An 18492-nucleotide genomic window follows, 5' to 3' on the forward strand; every position below is an offset into this window, starting at 1 on the left:
ACTCTTTGTTGGCTATGTGGGTGCGAAGAAAGGGAAGGCGGTGCAGAAACGTACCATCTCTCGATGGGTGCTTCTTTGCATCAAAATGTGCTACGCTTTGGCGAAAAAGCAACCTCCTGATGGCTTGCGGGCTCATTCTACCAGGGCCACTGCTGCATCCACTGTGTTAGCACGCAGAGTTCCTGTCCTGGATATCTGTCAGGCAGCTACATGGGCGTCTCTGCACACGTTTGCTAAGCATTACTGCCTGGACAGTCAGGTCCGTCGGGACGGCTTCTTTGGTCATGCGGTCCTGCAGGACTTCCTAGTATAATCTTCGCAGCCCACCAGCAAGGATGGCATTGCTTGGGTATCTGTTCTAAGGTAAGGAATCTGCAACTAGAAGCCTCTATCAGATGTACAAGTTACTTACCTTCGGTAACGAAATATCTGGTAGAGACATATTCTAGTTGCAGATTCCTTACCGCCCACCCATCTTCCCACTTGCGAACTGATTTCTAGGGACAGGGATTCCCCACTTTCAGGTCCTTAGCTCTGACGCACCAATAATAGTGTTCGTAGAGGCTCTGTGCTCTGGCATGGAAAGTCGTTAAAAGCAACTGACGTCACTGTGCGAGGACAGCGTCTATGTACTACTCCCGACGTCATCACGGCAACCACGACGCATGCGGAGTCCACCGACGCCACCTACCGACACGCAAGGGCATTGCTCGAAGAAAAAATCTCCGGATCCAGTGTGACGCCTGGGGGAAAATTCTAAGGTAAGGAATCTGCAACTAGAATATGTCTCTACCAGATATTTTGTTACCAAAGGTAAGTAACTTGTACGACAAGTTTTAGGTGTATATCAGTTGTTGTGTTATATTTTTTGATGCAATAACATCTCAGAGGGAAACCAAAATACAGGTTGGGTAGCACACTAAGCGAATCACAGAAATTTATTTTATGTGTCCTTTTTAGAGAGCCCCCACTTTTTTCATCCCAATTAAGGACCTGACTGCACACATTTCTGTATAACTGATTGCAGCCAGCAGCTGTGGGTGCTTTCCGATGCCTGGTTAGAGCATTTTCATCCAAAGTTAATGCTGCATGCAGTGCAGGACACTGTGCAAGCACACACTTTAAAGAGCCTGAAGTTGTCACCCTGTACAATTTACACATTAGAATAACTGTTGAATATGAGGCAGTTTTCAACGTGTTTAATATTTCAAGGCTATACATTCGCACTGCTTTATAAACCTTGCTTTCTCATGAGACTGATTTGCTTTCAAATGCACCATTTGTCCAGTTTTGCAATTTTTTCTTAGGAGGAGGACCCACCCGGGCCCCACATTTGTCCGTTAGGCTTGCTCGCTTCTCTTACTTCATAAAAGTCGTACCCAACTTTTACACACTACCACTTTCAAATGTCACCAGCAGCCACTGTGCTGAAGCGATCTCTGGTGGAGAAACTATGGCAACTCTGGGTCCCTCCTTCAGCTGATGCAGCCTTGCTGCAAACATGGGGTGATGGACTATCTGTCCTACACACTAACTTATGAAAACGGTCGCAGATCATTCTACTGTACTGCTAAACAAGAGAATGTAGATCTCTGGGCTAAAGATGAAACGCCTAACCATAGATCATGGTTATACCATGGATATGCTCGTCATGGCAAAAATATCAACTGGACTGGCTGGCAAAAGTGACCAGTTTGATTTTGTGTGGAAATCATGCATGTCTGTGTTGTCATCATAATTTAAAGAAATAACCTGTCCAGAATAATTAAGAGTGTTTTATATTGCTGCCCCGCCCACAAGGGACAGGCTTAGATCAAGGGACAGACCGATTTCATTATTGATTATTCTCCGATTTGATAGAAATTCGTTTGGGTTTCCATCTGAAAATAATACAGAATGCAGTGGGATGGGTCCTCAAGTCGAGAGGAGGATTGGGGATTGTTATGGTTGTTCATTTTGTCTTGTTGGTTAGGCACCCATCATGGTGTCATCCTAATGACAATAGGCGGTGGCATTTACTATAACCTGCAACGTTGTGTTTTTTGTCCATTGTACTAGATCCTGTGGGCTTTAGGCGTATTTTTACAAACTCAATAAAGAAAGTTAATACAAACTCTAAATTCGTTGAAACTACAGAAAGCAATGTATCATGTTGAGATCTCTGTAAAAAGTCGTATATGTTGGTTCACTTGTTAATTGGTTTAATTATGTGACATTTGAGTAATGCTGATGTTATAACAGAGAATGTGTCAGTAACCTTTGTTCCCTTTTGGGTCTGAAATGATTGCTTGGGAATGACATCGGTTACTGAAACATTTGTGAAAATGCTTTAAAAAAATTCTTTTAAAAAAGGATTTTCAAGAGAATCTATTACTATTTTTGTACAATTTATTTTTGTTTTCAGTTGCCTTGTGGTCATCGATGTAAAGAAATTTGCCATCCAGGGAATTGCTCTGAAAACTGTAACCAGAAGGTCAAACTACGTTGTCCCTGTAAGAGAATTAAGAAGGTAGGTCTTAATAAATCACGTTGTAATATTGTTCATTATGACAAACACGTTTGTAAATCTATTGTTTTTAGTGGCGGAGTTTTTAAATAATGCATGTATTGCTCTGCTTGGTACTCCAACAGATTTTCGTAGTTAGACATGGTAATTCTGTTAGGATTTGCCAAGATGTTTGATTTGTAACAGTTACTCAGTGGAACTTGGCTGTGCTGCATCACAACTCAGTTAAAATGAAGTCTGGTGCAGCTTTAACTGAAGCATGTAACCGCAGCTATTCTATGAAATGCAAGGCAGCAGATCAGACAGTATTAAAAACCGAGATCCCAGAGTGGAGGTGGTAGGAGAAACTAAATCATGCTTCATCTAGCCTCCTTGTGGCCATGAATCAGATTGGAGTGAGTGTTCCATTTAATGACTCTAGGCTGGCTCATCCTTGCTTAGCTGTTACCTGCATTTCTCATTCCTTCATTACAAAGATGTTAACTGTGGCACCACATAGCAGCTCATCCTGATGCCTCTTTTAGATGTTAAAGCACCGTGTTTGTTGATTGTTAGATGCCAGTCCAGTAAGGATACCTGGAAGTACAGTGTCGTGGATTGCTTAAAGAGTGATGTCTGCCTGCAAAGATGGCTGTGAATTACAAGATGTTAGTCAAACTAAGTGACAAGATTTGATCACAGTGTCGAAAGCAGGACCCTGTAACCTAGGTTGTTGGGCTCATACTAATTAGAAATCGGCGATAAATATATTGAACCCGAAGATCACAACTAAGGCAAGTTCTGTCCGTAGGATTTCTCCAAAAGCAAGAACTTGGGCTGTGAAGTCCTGCTCCATTCTTTTGCATAATTACCCGGGTCACAGTGTATTTGAAAGGCTTTCACGGGTGTATTCATAGTTCACTGGTTAACTTTGTTATGCCTGAAGGTATCGGTGCCAATGACATTTGATAATATAGCTCACTTCCCCTCCACCAGTCCCTTCCAGACACTTTCTTTTGGGGGAATGAACAATGGAAAATAAGATTACGTGGTGCATTGGGTTGAAATGAACTTTGAATTAATTCCATAAAAGTGGTCTGAAGATCAACACCTGATTGTATATCCTGAACACAGCTACATCTGTAAGTTTTAATACTGCAAAATGATCCGTTTGTCTGTGTCAGCTTCCACATATATAGGAATTCAATTAATTAGATCGCTTGACCTGTGCATTTTACCTTGGTTTAAATTGCAGCTTTCAAAATACCATTGTTTCCATGTTTGTGTGACCTAACTCCTCTCCAGCCTAATTCATACTAAGGTGCTAAAGAACTGAAATGTGCCTTTAAACTCTGGATTGGGCAACAACTCTCAAACTAATTTAATAATTTTTCACTTTAGTTAGGAGTCTAATAATTTGTTGCAGGCAATTAAAAAAATAATAATATAGCTGTTCAGAAAAGCATAAAGGAGAGCTTCAACTACTTTTGATTTATGTCTACAGTGATTCCCATGCTTGACAGGGTTCTATCGTTTACAGTTCTTTCTGCCATTTGGAAGGTTATGTAGACATCCATCTGGTAAAAGCATGCATCAGTTCCAGCTGTCTTGTTTTTCATTTGTAAGCGTTTTGGACATAATCAGTACTATTTTGCTGATTGCCACAAGACAGCTGGGTGGTGAAGACCTACGAACACAGCATTCCTCGTTCCTAAATAGGACAAATGTTGACTCAATCCTGAGGAGTACAGAGATGTTGTTTCCAGATCCTTATTGCAAAGATGGAGGAAGCATGTTGCATTTATTTGTATTTATACTTTGCCTTCTGTCTCGTGTTGCTGTGACTGTAGGTGTGTAGAGGGCCACCGTAGATGATGGGCTTGTCAGCCAGACAACCAGTGGTGCGGGTAGTGATGGATTTGTAGGTGAAGCAGATGGTTGTGTCCAAGTGGAGCCAAAGGAGTTCTGTCTGAATGGGTGTGATTATATTTCTTGAATTCCTAGATGAGAAGTGCTGCTGCCTGTAGAAGGCAGTTAAGGGGTCATTCTGGAGTCAGCTAGGCCATGGAAAAACGTTCAGGCACATGTAGATGCAAGAGTACAAGGGCTTGAATAGATGTTTTTGGGCGCAACAATTTTGTGTTTTTGTCAGCATGTTCCTTGAAGGTGAGGTCGATGTTGAGACTGAACCTAAGCTGTTAAAGCAAAACATCCACTCACTCTATTTTGTGTGGCCTCATGGAGCTCATCTTAGCATTCAGAAAAATACATGAAATAGATGAGGCTGGCCATTGACCAGTAAATCTTAGATATTGTACGAAAGGTATACATCCTCCCTTCCAATTGCTATCCCCTAGTCTGCTTTCGTGAAAACTGGAGCGCAGAACATTTTCAAGAACGTTCAGTAGGAGTAATACATTTTTCAAAACAGGCCAGGGTGAAAGTTCAGCTGGCAGAGGTGTGTATTCAAAACGTGTTTTGATCTCTGAAAATAAAATGGGAAAATTAATGTCCATGTTGGATTATTAGGCACTTAGTAGTTATGTGAAAATAGAATAATACAAGAAGGCGTATTACATGGATTTCATTTTCTTTTGAGTGTCCTGTTTCATATCACCGTTCTTCCAGCTCACAAGCATTTTTGCAGTCTGTGCTAGTGGATTTTTAGAATCACTTCAAAGCCCATCTTGTTCAGTTTAACTTCAGGACCTCCAATAGCCAGTATAGTATGACAGAAAAGTTAATGTTCTAGAAGTGTGGTTGCACGAGGTCAGGGATAATTGACTCTCGAAAGCAACCTCCATGGAAGGAGGTGCTCCTGTGCAAGTAAGAATTATAAAAAATATCCTGCAGTCAATCAACCCTATCACACACAATTAGAAATGATCGTGATGGTGATGGAATTAACTGAGGAAAGTATTTTGCTATCAGAAAACCTCATTGGTCCTGACGGTTTAACCCATCACAGATAGAAGACCAGATTCTACATTCCGGCCCTCTAGACCTCTACAGATTAGGTTTCTCCCTGGACATCTACATGCCTTTCTAAGTTCTGTTCCAACATTTGACGTGTCTTACAGCAACCCACCATAGACCTAAAGTATCAAACAGGGAGAGTCACAGTTATGAGCTCGGTTACTCTTTTCTTACTTAACGCGACGTCTGATGTATTTTATTTCCGATTGTCCACAAGAATACTTTTCCTCCTTCAGGCACATAAGAGCAAGTGGGCCAGAAAGCCTTGAATATTAAAACACTCAGCTTACATTCATATATACCCTTAACGTCCCGACAGTTGATGCAGTAATGGATCAGAGAAGAACGTGCAACAGACATCTCTTGTCATTGCCGTGAAAGCCAAAAACACTTCCTTGATGCGTGGGGGCGCACATCTAGATAACGCGATGGAGTGCTTCATAAATTCAATGAGAAAAAATCTCCTACAAAACAACCTGCTGGAGTTTAAAGAGATTGCCACTCTATCCATTCTTATTTCAAAGTCGAAAGCAAGAGTCTGCTACTTCTTACATTCAGTACAGTATCAGTGCACTATTCCTATCAGAGAATTACATTGGGATCTATGTGTCTTTCTTTGCAAGGACTCACCAGCCCTCTGTCTGAGCAATTTCAGGCAAGTCAGTGCAGAAGTGCAAAAATGTACTTCTCCCTCCCCATATTAAAGGTGGGTGAGAGTCTCGTGCTCAAAGACCTGTAATTAGTAAGACCACAATATGTCTCTGGTCAGTAGAGATGTGAGTCAGCATCCTTCACTGTTGGATTAAGAGGTTCTTAGAACAGACCACAAGAACCTCTGAATCGAGGAGGCAAGGAAGAACTTAGGACTGGAGGTTGAAAAGGAATTACAGCAGAACACAAGTAGAAATGGTACAGGAAACCACTGAGTATAATATGGCTGGAGCAGAGCCACAAGCAGCAAATTTCCACAGTGAGCCTGGGACCTGGATACAGATTTGTATTCAGTTTTGAAACATCAATGTCAAGGATACTGTCCTTTTATATGGTAGCAGAATGCCATGCATACACAGTCAAGGTTGGAAGGAGGAACACTCCTCTTCACAGGCACCACAATCACGGATCTTGATGAGCTGCTCTGAGAGTGAAATACTACTGTCCTGAGCCTGCTCAATAGCTCTCTCCTTGCTGCTGGGAAGACAACATGCTTGAATGATCATCACCATCATGGAGATTTGGTGTTTTCACAAGAAAACACATGCACTATGTTTCCGATAGAAACGTCTAATCACAGACTCCTCACTTTGTGAATTTCTCGAGACTGGAGCTGGAATCTTTTCAGAGTAATTCTCTGTCTTCTCGATACGTGGCATCATGCAGCTCTGAGTCAGATCTGTCCTGCCCCAGATGTGACATTAGAGCCACAATATATGTGGCACATCCGTGCGCTGATGTGAGGTTTTTTCTGATGTGTTGCGACCTCAGATGGGGGAGCCAGTTAAATGCAATGCTATCACAGATTTCGGAGTCTGTGACACAACGTGCCCTAGTTGGCTCAAACGCCTTGAATTTGATAAAGGCAACGGAATAGCTCACACTGGTAACTCGTTGAACAGCCTCACAGTGAGCACTTCCTTTTAAGGAGAAAGGAGTAACAAAACCACCCAATGCGACGAGAAACTGCATGTGGCGTTAGACATGGAACAAATTACAGAAGAGTGTAGCAAAATGACATAGTGGGCTGGTAACTCGAACAGTTGCAAGTCTACGGAAACAATTCGAATTATTGCCTTATGCCCTTGTATCCAACCACAAGATAGCCTTATCCTCTAAAAAAGCAAATCCTGGCAGAGACCAGCACTTTGCAGCCGGCACGCCCATTACACCCAGAAAACGTCTTTGTGTCATAGTCCAGTTATTGCATGAGCAGCAGTGGATCACTGCAGTTTGGCCTTTCCCACGTATTAGAGATCCATGATGCTCTTGCAGCGTGGGTCCACAGTGCTGTTGCAGTGTGAAATTTGGACTCCCTGAATAGGTGCTCATGGCAGATGGAATACTCAGAAGCCCATTTTGCATATTTATTTGAAAGTCATTAGGACTAAATGAATAGTCTTGCCTTAGTACTGGCTTGTGTCAGTAAAAAGAAATAAGAGCTCAGAGATACTTGGAAACTGTATTTTATTGACTTTCCAGTTTGAAAATGGCAACGAACATCATATTTAATATAGTTGTAATAATGATCTCCATCAAAGGGAGCATTAGAAGGAGCCTGTATTTTTGAATCTAAAAAGAGTTATTTGAGAAAGAAAGACTGATATTGCCCGTTCTTGAGGACTCAGTGTCTGAAAGATATGTACTGCACACATAGGCCCTCATCACAACCCTGGCAGTCGGTGATAAAGCAGTGGTAATACTGCCAACAGGTTGGCGGTAACTACCGCCAAATTATGACCATGGTGAAAACAGCTCAGACAGACAGCCACTTTAACACACCGACCGCCAGGGTGGAATCAACAGGCACAATGGCGGTAGCCACCTACAGCTAGGCAGAAGTCAGTGCTCTGCCCACTGTATTATGAGACAGGAAACCACCAATTTTTCCGGGACGGTGCCAACAACATCAAAAGCTTGGTGGTAACACTGCACAAAAGGGAAACAACTCACCTGTGGAGACTCAGGGAAGAACCACGCCGCCATGGAGCCCAACTGCATATATTCCCAATGCTCTTCTACGTCCTGCTCCACCACGAACATCAACGCCAGCGAAGACGACAAAGCTGAGTACTGCCGCCTAGCACACAAGGGAGGCAGGGAGGAAAAAGAGAGTGATACACACACTCAACACCCCACCGCCAACACCATACACACAAGCAGATGCAGTAACATAACATATTGACCCTGTACCCCTCAGGAATAATGCAAGGACAACAGCAATAGATAAAAGTGAGTGTAATAAGATAAAGATAGTAGAAATACGTGCATCCAAATCCAAAACTATATACATATTTACAAATGAAGGGACACTGCCCAGTCCTCAATGTTCGTGGGCCACAGGGCCACATTACAAAGTCCAAGGCCCCACTTGTCTCCTGCAATAACACGGAGGGAACACTGCAGGGGCATCAGTTCAAAAATAGGCAGGCACCTCAGGGGGGCAGGGAACGGGGGAGCACCGCAGCTGGAAGATGGAACAAATCCACTGGTCCTGGAGGGGGCAACGTGCCCTGTGCTTGGTCCTGAGGAGTGAAAGGCCACAGTCTCTCAAGTGGGTGACTTGCCCACTGTATCTGGAGGGGGCATTGTGCCCAGTGATCTTCATCCTAGGGAGGATCGGGTGAGTGGATGGCTTCTCCACTGGTTCTGGAGGGGGCATTGTGCCCCGTGATCTTCATCCTGGGGAGGATGGGTTGAGTGTATGGCTTCTCCACTGGTTTTGGAGGGGGCATCATGCCCTGTGATGCAGGTCTTGGGGAGTGCAAGGTCACAGTCTCTCAGCTGGGTGTCATACCCACAGGATTTGCAGGAGCAGCCCTTCCACACAGTAGCCCATGGATACAGGACTACACACTGTTCGCCGGCGGTGACGGCTGCTCAGTGGTGGTGGTGCTGCTGGTGGAGCTGGTAGTGGTGGGTGGAGGCTCCAGCCCATCCCCTGCAGCTTCGGACGGCTTCCCACTGGTGCTGCTGGTGGTGGTGCTGGTGGCGATGCTGCTGATGGTGGGGGGCCTTGGATGGCTGCCCACTGGTGCTGCTGCCGCTGGTGGCGGTGCTGCTGGTGGAGCTGGTGATGGGGGGAGGCTCCAGCCCATCCTCTGCAGCCTCGGATGGCTGCCCACTGGTTCTGCTGCTGCTGGTGGTGGTGCTGGTGGCGGTGCTGCTGGTGGAGGTGGTGGTGGGGGTAGGTAGCTGGGGTGAGCAAAGAGGTGTCCGCCACCACCAGGGAGCTTCCATCGGAGGAGGTATCTCTGTCCGAACTGTCCCCTCCAGTCTCCGCTGTGGTGATCCCCTCGCCCTCTGTCCCACTGGTGCCCTCAGCGTCAATGGGCTCTGCCTCCTGGGTCCTGTGGGATGCAGCTCCCTCCGTCACCGGTACCTCTGCTCCTCCACCAGATGATGCTAATGCACATAAGGACAGGATGAGAAAACAAAAAGGGGGGAAGAGACAAAGAATATACTTGGTCAATTGCTGCACCAACACCACTGTTGGCGTACACAACACACTCACACACAAGGAACAGTCCTACACACTAGGCAATGCACTACCAGTAGCACTGCTAGTCACCAGGGCATGGGGAGGGACACATACCGCCAACTGCAGCATACCTGGGACCCACATAGCCCTGCCCAGTAGTGGATGCCTACTAGCTAGGTTGGAGGAGATTCACATCAGAACCCTGCCCAACATGGAACCTACTCTGCTATGTCAGGCTTGGCTTAGGGGCACCCACAGGCACACATCCCCCACCAAGATACCACCCCACCAGGCGTAAGTAGTGATGATGGGCACTGTACTCCCCCTTGTGACTGCTGTGATGTCCCCAAGTGCCCCCCCAGCTCCTGATAGGCCGCCACCAGTATGCAGGCCATCGGGGGGTCAGGGTTCGACGGGCACCCCTTTCTCGTTGGGAGGCCATCCCCAGCTGGGCCTCTGCCATCTTCTATGCCCAGCATCTCAGGTCCTCCCACTGTTTCTGACAGTAGGTGCTCCGCCTGCCGTAGACCCCCAGGTTCCGCACCTCCTTGGCGATGGTACGCCATATACCCTTCTTTTGATGGGTGTTGTCCTGCAGAGGAAATATACACAGGGAAAGGTATTAGTTAGACCGTCCTGCCTGTTATACTCATGGCCCACCATATCCCTTCCCATTCCCCTTAAGCACAGAGATTGCCCAGCATACATGCTGCACGCTGCCCAGGGCCCATCCACCAACCCCCCCCAACATGAGGCCTTCATACACAGCACTACATGCATTCATGCCCCATGCATCTTGGTCACAGTTTACTCACCTGTTGGTCTGGAGGCCCATACAGCAGTCGGTACTGGGGTAGGACCCCATCCACCAGTCTCTCCAACTCCGCCGAGGTGAAGGCAGGGGCCCTTTCCCCAGTTACACAAGCCATGGTAGGTTCTAAACACAGGTCACAGCAGCACATGCAGCTTAGGTCCTCTCCTGTTGAAGGTCAGGTAGCAAGTGAGTGTACAGATAGAAAATGGCGGTGACGTCTGCGGCGGTACATACTGTCACCGCCGGCGTACATCACCATTGGCACCTGTACCCTATAGGGTCCAATGATGTCCAATGAGGAGTTGCACGGCAGTTCCCTACCGCCTCCTGCAACGGTGCACAACGTCAGCGGAATTACCTCACTTCAACCTGTCCCTCCATACTGGACAGGCGGACGCCATTTCAGGGGGAGACAGGCCATGGATCCTAACTGCGTCACAGTTCACAATTGTACATTCAGGACATATGCCACTAATAAATTATGAAAATCACATCATGCATTGAACAGTAGTGGTTATAATGTACAGATAATGACCGGCTCCTCATTTTTTTGCCCCATAGATTGCAACCGCTGCGGATGAATAGGAGATGGAGACAGACCCCTGGTGGGCTTGGCAACAATGGAGGACAGGCACGTCATCCTCACCTACAAACTTGACAGGGCCACAATCTCAGAGCTGTGTGCCCAATTGGAGCCTGACCTGCTATCTGTTATCTGTCACCCCACTGGGAACCCACCTCTTGTGCAAGTGTTATCTGTGCTCCATTTCTTGGCAACTGGTTCTTTCCAAGTGACAGTGGGCTTGGCAGCAGGAATGTCACAGCCAATGTTTTCAATAGTGCTGACAAGAGTGTTGTCTGCCCTGATTAAACTCATGTGCAGCTACAACGTTTTCCCCCAGGTGGAGGATTTGGCCACAGTGAAGGCTGACTTCTATGCAATGGGACATATCCCCAACATTATTGGGGATATTGATGGAACACATATAGCATTTGTCCCCTTCCCACCCCCCCAACGAAATGAACAGGTCTTCAGAAATCGAAAAGGTTTTCACTCGATGAATGTGCAGATGGTGTGTTTGGCGGACCAGTACATCTCCCATGTCAGTGCTAAGTATCCTGGGTCAGTGCATGGTGCTTTTATCCAGAGGAATAGCAGCATCCCAACTGTGATGGCCAGACTCCAGAGGCAGAGGGTGTGGCTAATAGGTTAGCCCTGGTTCCCACCCAGTGGATGTTGGTGTATGGGTATGGTGTGGGCAATAAGGGTTAGTGTGTGGCTAACAGTTGTCCCTCGATATTTGCAGGTGACTCTGGTTACCCCAACCTCTCATGGCTACTGACCCCTGTGAGGAATCCCAGGACAAAGGCAGAGAAACGTTATAATGAGGCACATGGGCGAACAAGAAGGGTATTTGAACGTATGTTTGGCCTCCTGAAGGCGAGGTTTTGGTGCCTCCATTAAGCAGGTGGATCCCTGTGATACTCACCCAAGAAGGTCTGCCAGATCATCGTGGCATGCTGTATGTTGCATAATCTTCCCTTGAGATGCCATGTGCCTTTTCTGCAGGAGGCTAGAGATGGCCGTGTGGCAGCAGTGGACCCTGTGGACAGTGAAGATGAGGAGGCTGAGGATGGGGACAACAGAACTGCAGTGATTTGTCAATACTTCCAGTGACACACAGGTAAGACAGTGTAACTTCACATTTTATTGACAGTTTAATGTTTGACATTGTCACTGGCAGGCTGTGACTTCCTACTTCTATGGCCGCTCACTGTACCATTTGGCATCTCTATTTGCAGATATTGGTACCCCACTGTCACTTCTGGTGTGTTCACTGCAGCCAACTACAGGTCTTTCCTATGTATACATTACTGTACAGTTGAATTGCAATGTTTAAACCTTGTTAAACGAATACTTACTTAAATCATTTGACATACTCCAAACTCCATACTTGTATTTTTTCAAATTGTGTTTATTGCAGTGCTCTGAAGAAAAGTGGTAAGTGCTGGTTTGATGATGGAGGAAAAGTCCAAGGTAGAGTCAAGTCTGTTTTTAGCACAGGTGCATTGTCCAAGGGGGCATAGGAAGGGGAGCAATGGCAGTTCAAGGTGGACAGGGTGACAGAGTGGGACACAAGGGTGACAATCAGGAGAGTCTCATTTCCTGATGGGGGTCTTGGCAATAGTCTCTGGCTTCTGCCTGGATCTCAGAGAACGTTTGCGCTGTGGTTCTCCTTCTGCAAGGGGGAGGGGTGCTGGTGGCCTGTTGGTCCTGTGATGCGGCCTCCTGTCCACTAGCAACAGCTGCGGTGGAGGGCTGTTCAGTAGTCTGGCTAGTGGCAAGGACCCGCTGGTGTGACACGGCCTCTCTCATAATGTTGGCCATGTCTGCCAGCACCCCAGCAATGGAGACCAGGTTGGTGTTAATGGTCTTCAAGTCCTCCCTGATCCCCAGGTACTGTCCCTCCTGCAGCCGCATGTTCTCCTGTCACCTTGTCCAGGATCTGGCCCAGCATATCCTGGGAATGTTGGTATGCTCCCAGGATCGCACTGAGTGCCTCCTGGAGAGTCAGTTCCCTAGGCCTGTCCTCCCCCTGGAGCACAGCAGTCCTCCCAGCTTCCCTGTTGTCCTGTGCTTCTGTCCCCTGAACTGTGTGCCCACTGCTACCGACCCCAGGTCCCTGATTGTTCTGGGTTTGTGGGGTGCCCTAGGGTCCCTGTAGAGGTGGACACACTGCTGATTGACTTGTCCTGAGGACAGAGTTATGGGCTCGCTGGGTGGGTGCTGTGGTGGTGTTTCCTGAGGGGGGAGGATCTGTGGTGGTGTGTGACTGTGCCTGGGTAACCGACTGTCTGAAGGTCCCTGATGGGCCAGGTTGGTCATCCAGATCCAGGCGAGCAGAGCTGCTGTCATCACTGTGGGCCTCTTCTGTGGGGGGACTGGATGTTGCTGGCACCTCTTCTCCGCTGGCATTGGCTGGGATACCTGTGGGGATGTAAATGCAGTGTTATTGTTTCTGTGTGTGACATATTGTGCGTGGGTGGGTTGCCCTCCATGGTTGTTATTGCCCTGGCAGCTTTGCCTTGTGTGAGTTATTTGGTGGGCTAGCTGTTTCCCTCTGGTGGGCATGCTTTAGTGATAGGTGTCCATGCAGGTCTGTGAGTGGTGTCCATGCATTGGTATAGCATGCAGGGCTTGGGATTGGGATGGGTGAGTTGTGATGGTGGGGTGTGTGGGAGGTGGTGGAGTGATAGGAGTGAGGGTGAGGGTGGGGGTATGTGATGGCTTGCAGGTAGGGGGGTGATAGAAATAGTTGAGAGTTGACTTACCAGAGCCCAGTCCTCCTCCTACTCCGACCAGGCCCTCAGGATGCATGATTGCCAAGACATGCTCCTCCCATGTTGTTAGTTGTGGGGGAGGAGGTGGGGGTCCACCACCAGTCCTCTGTACAGCTAGTTGGTGTCTTGCTGCTGTGGAACGCACCTTCCCCCGTAGGTCGTCCCACCTCTTCCTGATGCCATCCCTTGTTCTGGTGTACTGTCCCATGGCATCGACCCTGTCCACGATCCTCCACCATAGCTCCATCTTCCTTGCAATGGATATCTGCTGCACCTGTGCTCCAAAATAGCTGTCTCTACCCTGATGATTTCCTCCACCATGACCCTTAGCTCCTCCTCAGAGAATCTGGAGTGTCGTGGTGTCATAGGTGTTGTGTGAGTATTGTGGGTGAGGGTGTGTAGGGTGATGTGTTGGGGTGTGTGTTGTGAGGTGCGTGGGTGGTGTATAGGTGATGGTGGTGTGTGTCTCTGGTCTTGTCTGTGGTCGTGGTGTCTGTCTTGTGCCAATTGTTTGTAATGGCAAATGGTTGTGGGTGTGTGTTTTATAGTGGTGTGGTGTGTGTATGTGTGTCTGGTGTGTGTAATTTGAATTGTCCAATGTGGTGGTGTTTTGCTTGAGTGTTTGTATTTTGAGCGCAGCGGTATGTACTGCCAATGGTTTACTGCGGTTGAATGTCCGCCGTGGTGATTCGTGGTTCATAATGTGGTGGGTGTTGTTCTGTTGGTGTAACGGTGTGGGTTTTGATACTGCCAGTTTATCACTGACCTTTGGTGTGGCGGAGTTGTGTCTATGGCTGTATAGTGACGGATTGGTATGTGTGTCTCATAATATGGTAAGAGGATATCTGTGGCGGCATGTTGATGGCAGTCAGCATGGCGGTAAGTGGGATTTACCGCCAATGTCATAATGAGGGCTATATAATTTTCATCTCTGCTATGAAGATGAAAGAGAATGTATAATTTGTCATCTACAGAGGTAAGAGGCAGTAATTCAGCCTTTTAATCTTGTGTCGCTGTTGGGTGTAATCTTTTTAGTTACCAACATGATTTTCAATATAACTTCTAATTGTAGTTCTTGAACGTGTAAAAATTCACACCAGTGTCTGTCAGTGTTGTTCTTTCATGTGTCCCTGAACTGTCTGGTAAAGAAAGATATAGGGGGCTATTCACAAAGGTAACTTGCACTTGTCAGTAGTTTACTTGTGTAATTTATTCTTATACTTTGAGCAACTTTACTACTTTTGGCTATTTACAAAATCGAAGTCTAAATCTACTCAAAAGTGTACACTTGCAGTTCTCCACCCCATGAAAAAGGGGTAAGCTTCTGCTGCCAAAAAACCCCAAATAGTATTAAGTTCAGCACCACATATGAGCAAACCCTGATAATGCAACACACTCCCATTGAAAAACAAAATTGGCAAAGCCCATAGGTTTCATCTGTGTGAGAGCTATTGGCTTTGCCAGTGTCTTTTAGCTATGTTGTACAGTAGCGTTGTTGCAGCATGACTAAAAGTAAAGTGAGGAAAAAAGGGCATTGATAAGTCTGAGCGCTTCTTTTTTTTCTTGCTGGTGGGCAAGATTGACAGCTGGAGGGAGGGTACGGTCAAGCGTGGAAGAGAGTAATGTGATGGTTAAAGAAAAGTGCCATGACACTGCCAAGACATAGTACTTTTTTCGTTGGGGGGGGGGTAGGCGACAAACAACGGGAAGGTGTGGGTGGGCGGGATGAAGCAACAGGAGCAAGAGGGTGGGAAGGGAAGAAGCAACAGGAGGATGGCGCCGGAGTGGAAGAGGAAACACAAGCTATGGGAGTGGGAGGGGAAGAAGTCACAAATCACAGGGGTAGGAGGGGAAGATGACACAAAGCACGGGAGTCAGGCGGGGGAAAGAAGCAAGACTGAGTAGGGGGTATGGGAGAGAAGGAAGCAACACTGACAAGGTTGAGGTGGAAGGAGAAGAAGCAACACACTGTATAAGCTAGATATAAATACAATATAAATGTTCATATCTAAATCACATGCATGTGTATGGATTTATTGTCTAAATGCAAGCAGTAAATGCTTTAGGTAATGAGCTTGAGAAAAACTAGGTATTTATCAATATATAATCATTTTGACAATGTAATGCAATAGACAAATGCATATACTCTTGGTGCGTAATTAAATATAATGAATGTAGAAGTTCAAGGTGAAGCTACCCAATCCTAATGTTACTATTTTTGTGTGCCAAACAATCCCTGAAAACTCTATTCTCTGGGCTTTCAAAGCTGGCAGAACTCTAATTCTACTCTTTGAGCTCGGTCAGCAGTCCAAGGAGCTTGCCTATTATAGTGATTAATGTCTCGTTCCAAGCCTATCTAGACTGGGATAGGACCTTCCGCACCTCCTGGGAAGACAGGTGCTAAGTTGATTATGAGAAAGCAATCGTCGGAGCTCGGAGGCCGTCCCAAACAGAGCCAATGAACATTAAAACATGCTTCCATCCGAGTTAGTCTGGCCTTTCCGGTTCACTGTTCTTATCCATCTCTTCATGGATGTCCTTGCAATTAACTACCCTGACATCGCTTCCTACAGTGACTTGGAAGCTGGAAGCTACCCCAATGGGCCTTTTGTCTTTGAAGAGTGCCATATGTGACTTTGGAAACCTAATTACAGTCAGGGGAGTGCGAGCCAGGCTGACCCAGCTTGGAGGCAGTCTACGGCCAAGCGTAGACGAACAGCTTTCATACAAATCACTTTTGGAGTATTTATATTAACCAGTTAATTGTCTTTTTAAAAATAAATAACAAAATACCGTGAGGATGGATTTTCTAGTCCTTTTAATGACATTTCTGAGTAACTTTCTCGTATTTGCCTGCCGACCTCCTGCTTACTATGTCTAACTGCTGCGCATTATGCACCCAAAACCACAGTGCTCTACCTACAATGCTTTATCTGATAATAGAAGTATGCATTTTATGTATTTTGTTTTAAAGGGCTACTTCACAATGTGCTTGCTAAAGGTTGATGGACGCCCTGGCATGGATGCAGGGCATCCCTGATGCCATATTTTAGAGCTGCTCATGGGGGTGGCGTAGAGCCCTCTGTGTGACTTTAAACTTTTATGCTACTGGTGCAATCTCTGCACCACTCTACTCTTGTCTTCTCTAAAGTCACATATGCTAATTAGGGCTAGCCAATTATTTACCTTGTTTATGGGTCAGTACAGATGTTTAGCAGTGTTCCAATGTGAAAAACATCTCCAACTCCAGTCAAGCGTATGAGGGTGGGGAAGATAGGAAAAATAGCCCTTTCCTGCAGTCACTACAGTGTGCCTCCTTTTTACACTAAATCTTCTGTCTCCATGCATCTTTTTATTGAAAGTTTATGAGCCAAACACTCAACTCGCTCCCATTCATAAGATATATTAAAGACTTTTGTTAGCACGAAATCGCCCTATGCTCTGGCGCAGGAAGATAGCTGAGCTAGCCTGAAGTAAAACCAAAACATCATTTACAAATTGTTTTGACTATTTCAGGAACTGCTGTGTCATAAAGTTCGCGGAGGACAGATTGCCTTGGATTGTGACCAGGTGTGCAAAGAAATGAAAAGGAAAGCTTCGGAGGTACATTTTATCTACCCGGTTTCATTATATGTCTTTAAGATTTGGGTATATATTTCATATGAATGGAAAAAAGTTTATCGCCCATAATGATATCCAGCTTGTAATAGCTTGTCATACATATGTGTTTCCTAAAAGCATGCAATAATTTGGGCATACTTCTAAAACAACTGCTAATCTGTTACTCAAACTGACATAATTGCCTCGATTATTTTTTAAATTAGAACCTAATATAACTAAAAGTGTGTTTTATTTTTGCTAGATGACACCTGATGTATGGCAGTTTCTCATCGAGTGAGGATGACCTTTGTGCATTTTTTTTTTTTTTTTTTACATTGTTTTTTCTATGGGACTGTTACAGCTAACTGCAGGTAGAAATAACAATTTTTATCAGAAAAGCTGAAACAATAGTCATGAGACCAAACGGACACTTAAATAGAAGTATAAATAGAGTATGAATTGACCAAAAGCGATAGGCATCACCAAACACAGTATTGGAAATCTGAATGCCAATGAAGGTGTTATAATTAATAATATTGAGGCGTTTAGGACGGTTGTATATCTGCAGGTAACACTACTGTCCTTTTAGTGGTCTTCTGTCTGGGCTGATTTGATTTATTGATTTGAAAACGTTATAGTTTGGCTACTGGCATATAAACCAATCATCCAAATATGATAAAGGTAATGGATGCTGCCATTACCTTCATCATATTTGTTATCGTTCTTCACTAACTCTGTGCCAGAGATGCTCAGCATCACACTAGGACATGGTCCGTATTATTTAAGTAATTCTTCTCTGAGTATAATTGGCACTTAGTACTCACCTTGAATGTAGTTCCTCTTTTAAATATCACAGATGCTCTAGAACTTTAGAGCACCTTTGGATTTGTAAGCATGCTTGGGTATTCTGTTTCTTGGTAAGATACCTTATTTCAATTACTTCACTCTGCACGCCCCTAACATTGCAGTAAGTGCAACCAGTGTATGCCTTCACATCCTCTGCATGTGGCCTGGTAGACCTCCCTTCAGCTTATAGTTCTTTTCAATCACAGATTGTCGGGTTCAGTCTTAGAGTCAAGGTAG

At 45.7% G+C, this 18492-nt stretch overlaps 1 protein-coding gene across 1 annotated transcript in view; it reads left to right on the plus strand.

Moving 5' to 3' along the window:
- NFXL1 (nuclear transcription factor, X-box binding like 1) overlaps nt 1-18492 on the plus strand; it is a 588746-nt gene that overhangs the window by 528444 nt on the left and 41810 nt on the right. The window contains exons 20-21 of the mRNA XM_069201637.1: nt 2405-2509; nt 17326-17412. Coding sequence (XP_069057738.1) covers nt 2405-2509; nt 17326-17412 — 192 coding nt within the window. The remainder of the gene's footprint in view (nt 1-2404; nt 2510-17325; nt 17413-18492) is intronic.

This window comes from Pleurodeles waltl, chromosome 1_2, assembly GCF_031143425.1.
Source record: "Pleurodeles waltl isolate 20211129_DDA chromosome 1_2, aPleWal1.hap1.20221129, whole genome shotgun sequence".
Classification (NCBI taxonomy): Eukaryota; Metazoa; Chordata; class Amphibia; order Caudata; family Salamandridae; genus Pleurodeles; species Pleurodeles waltl.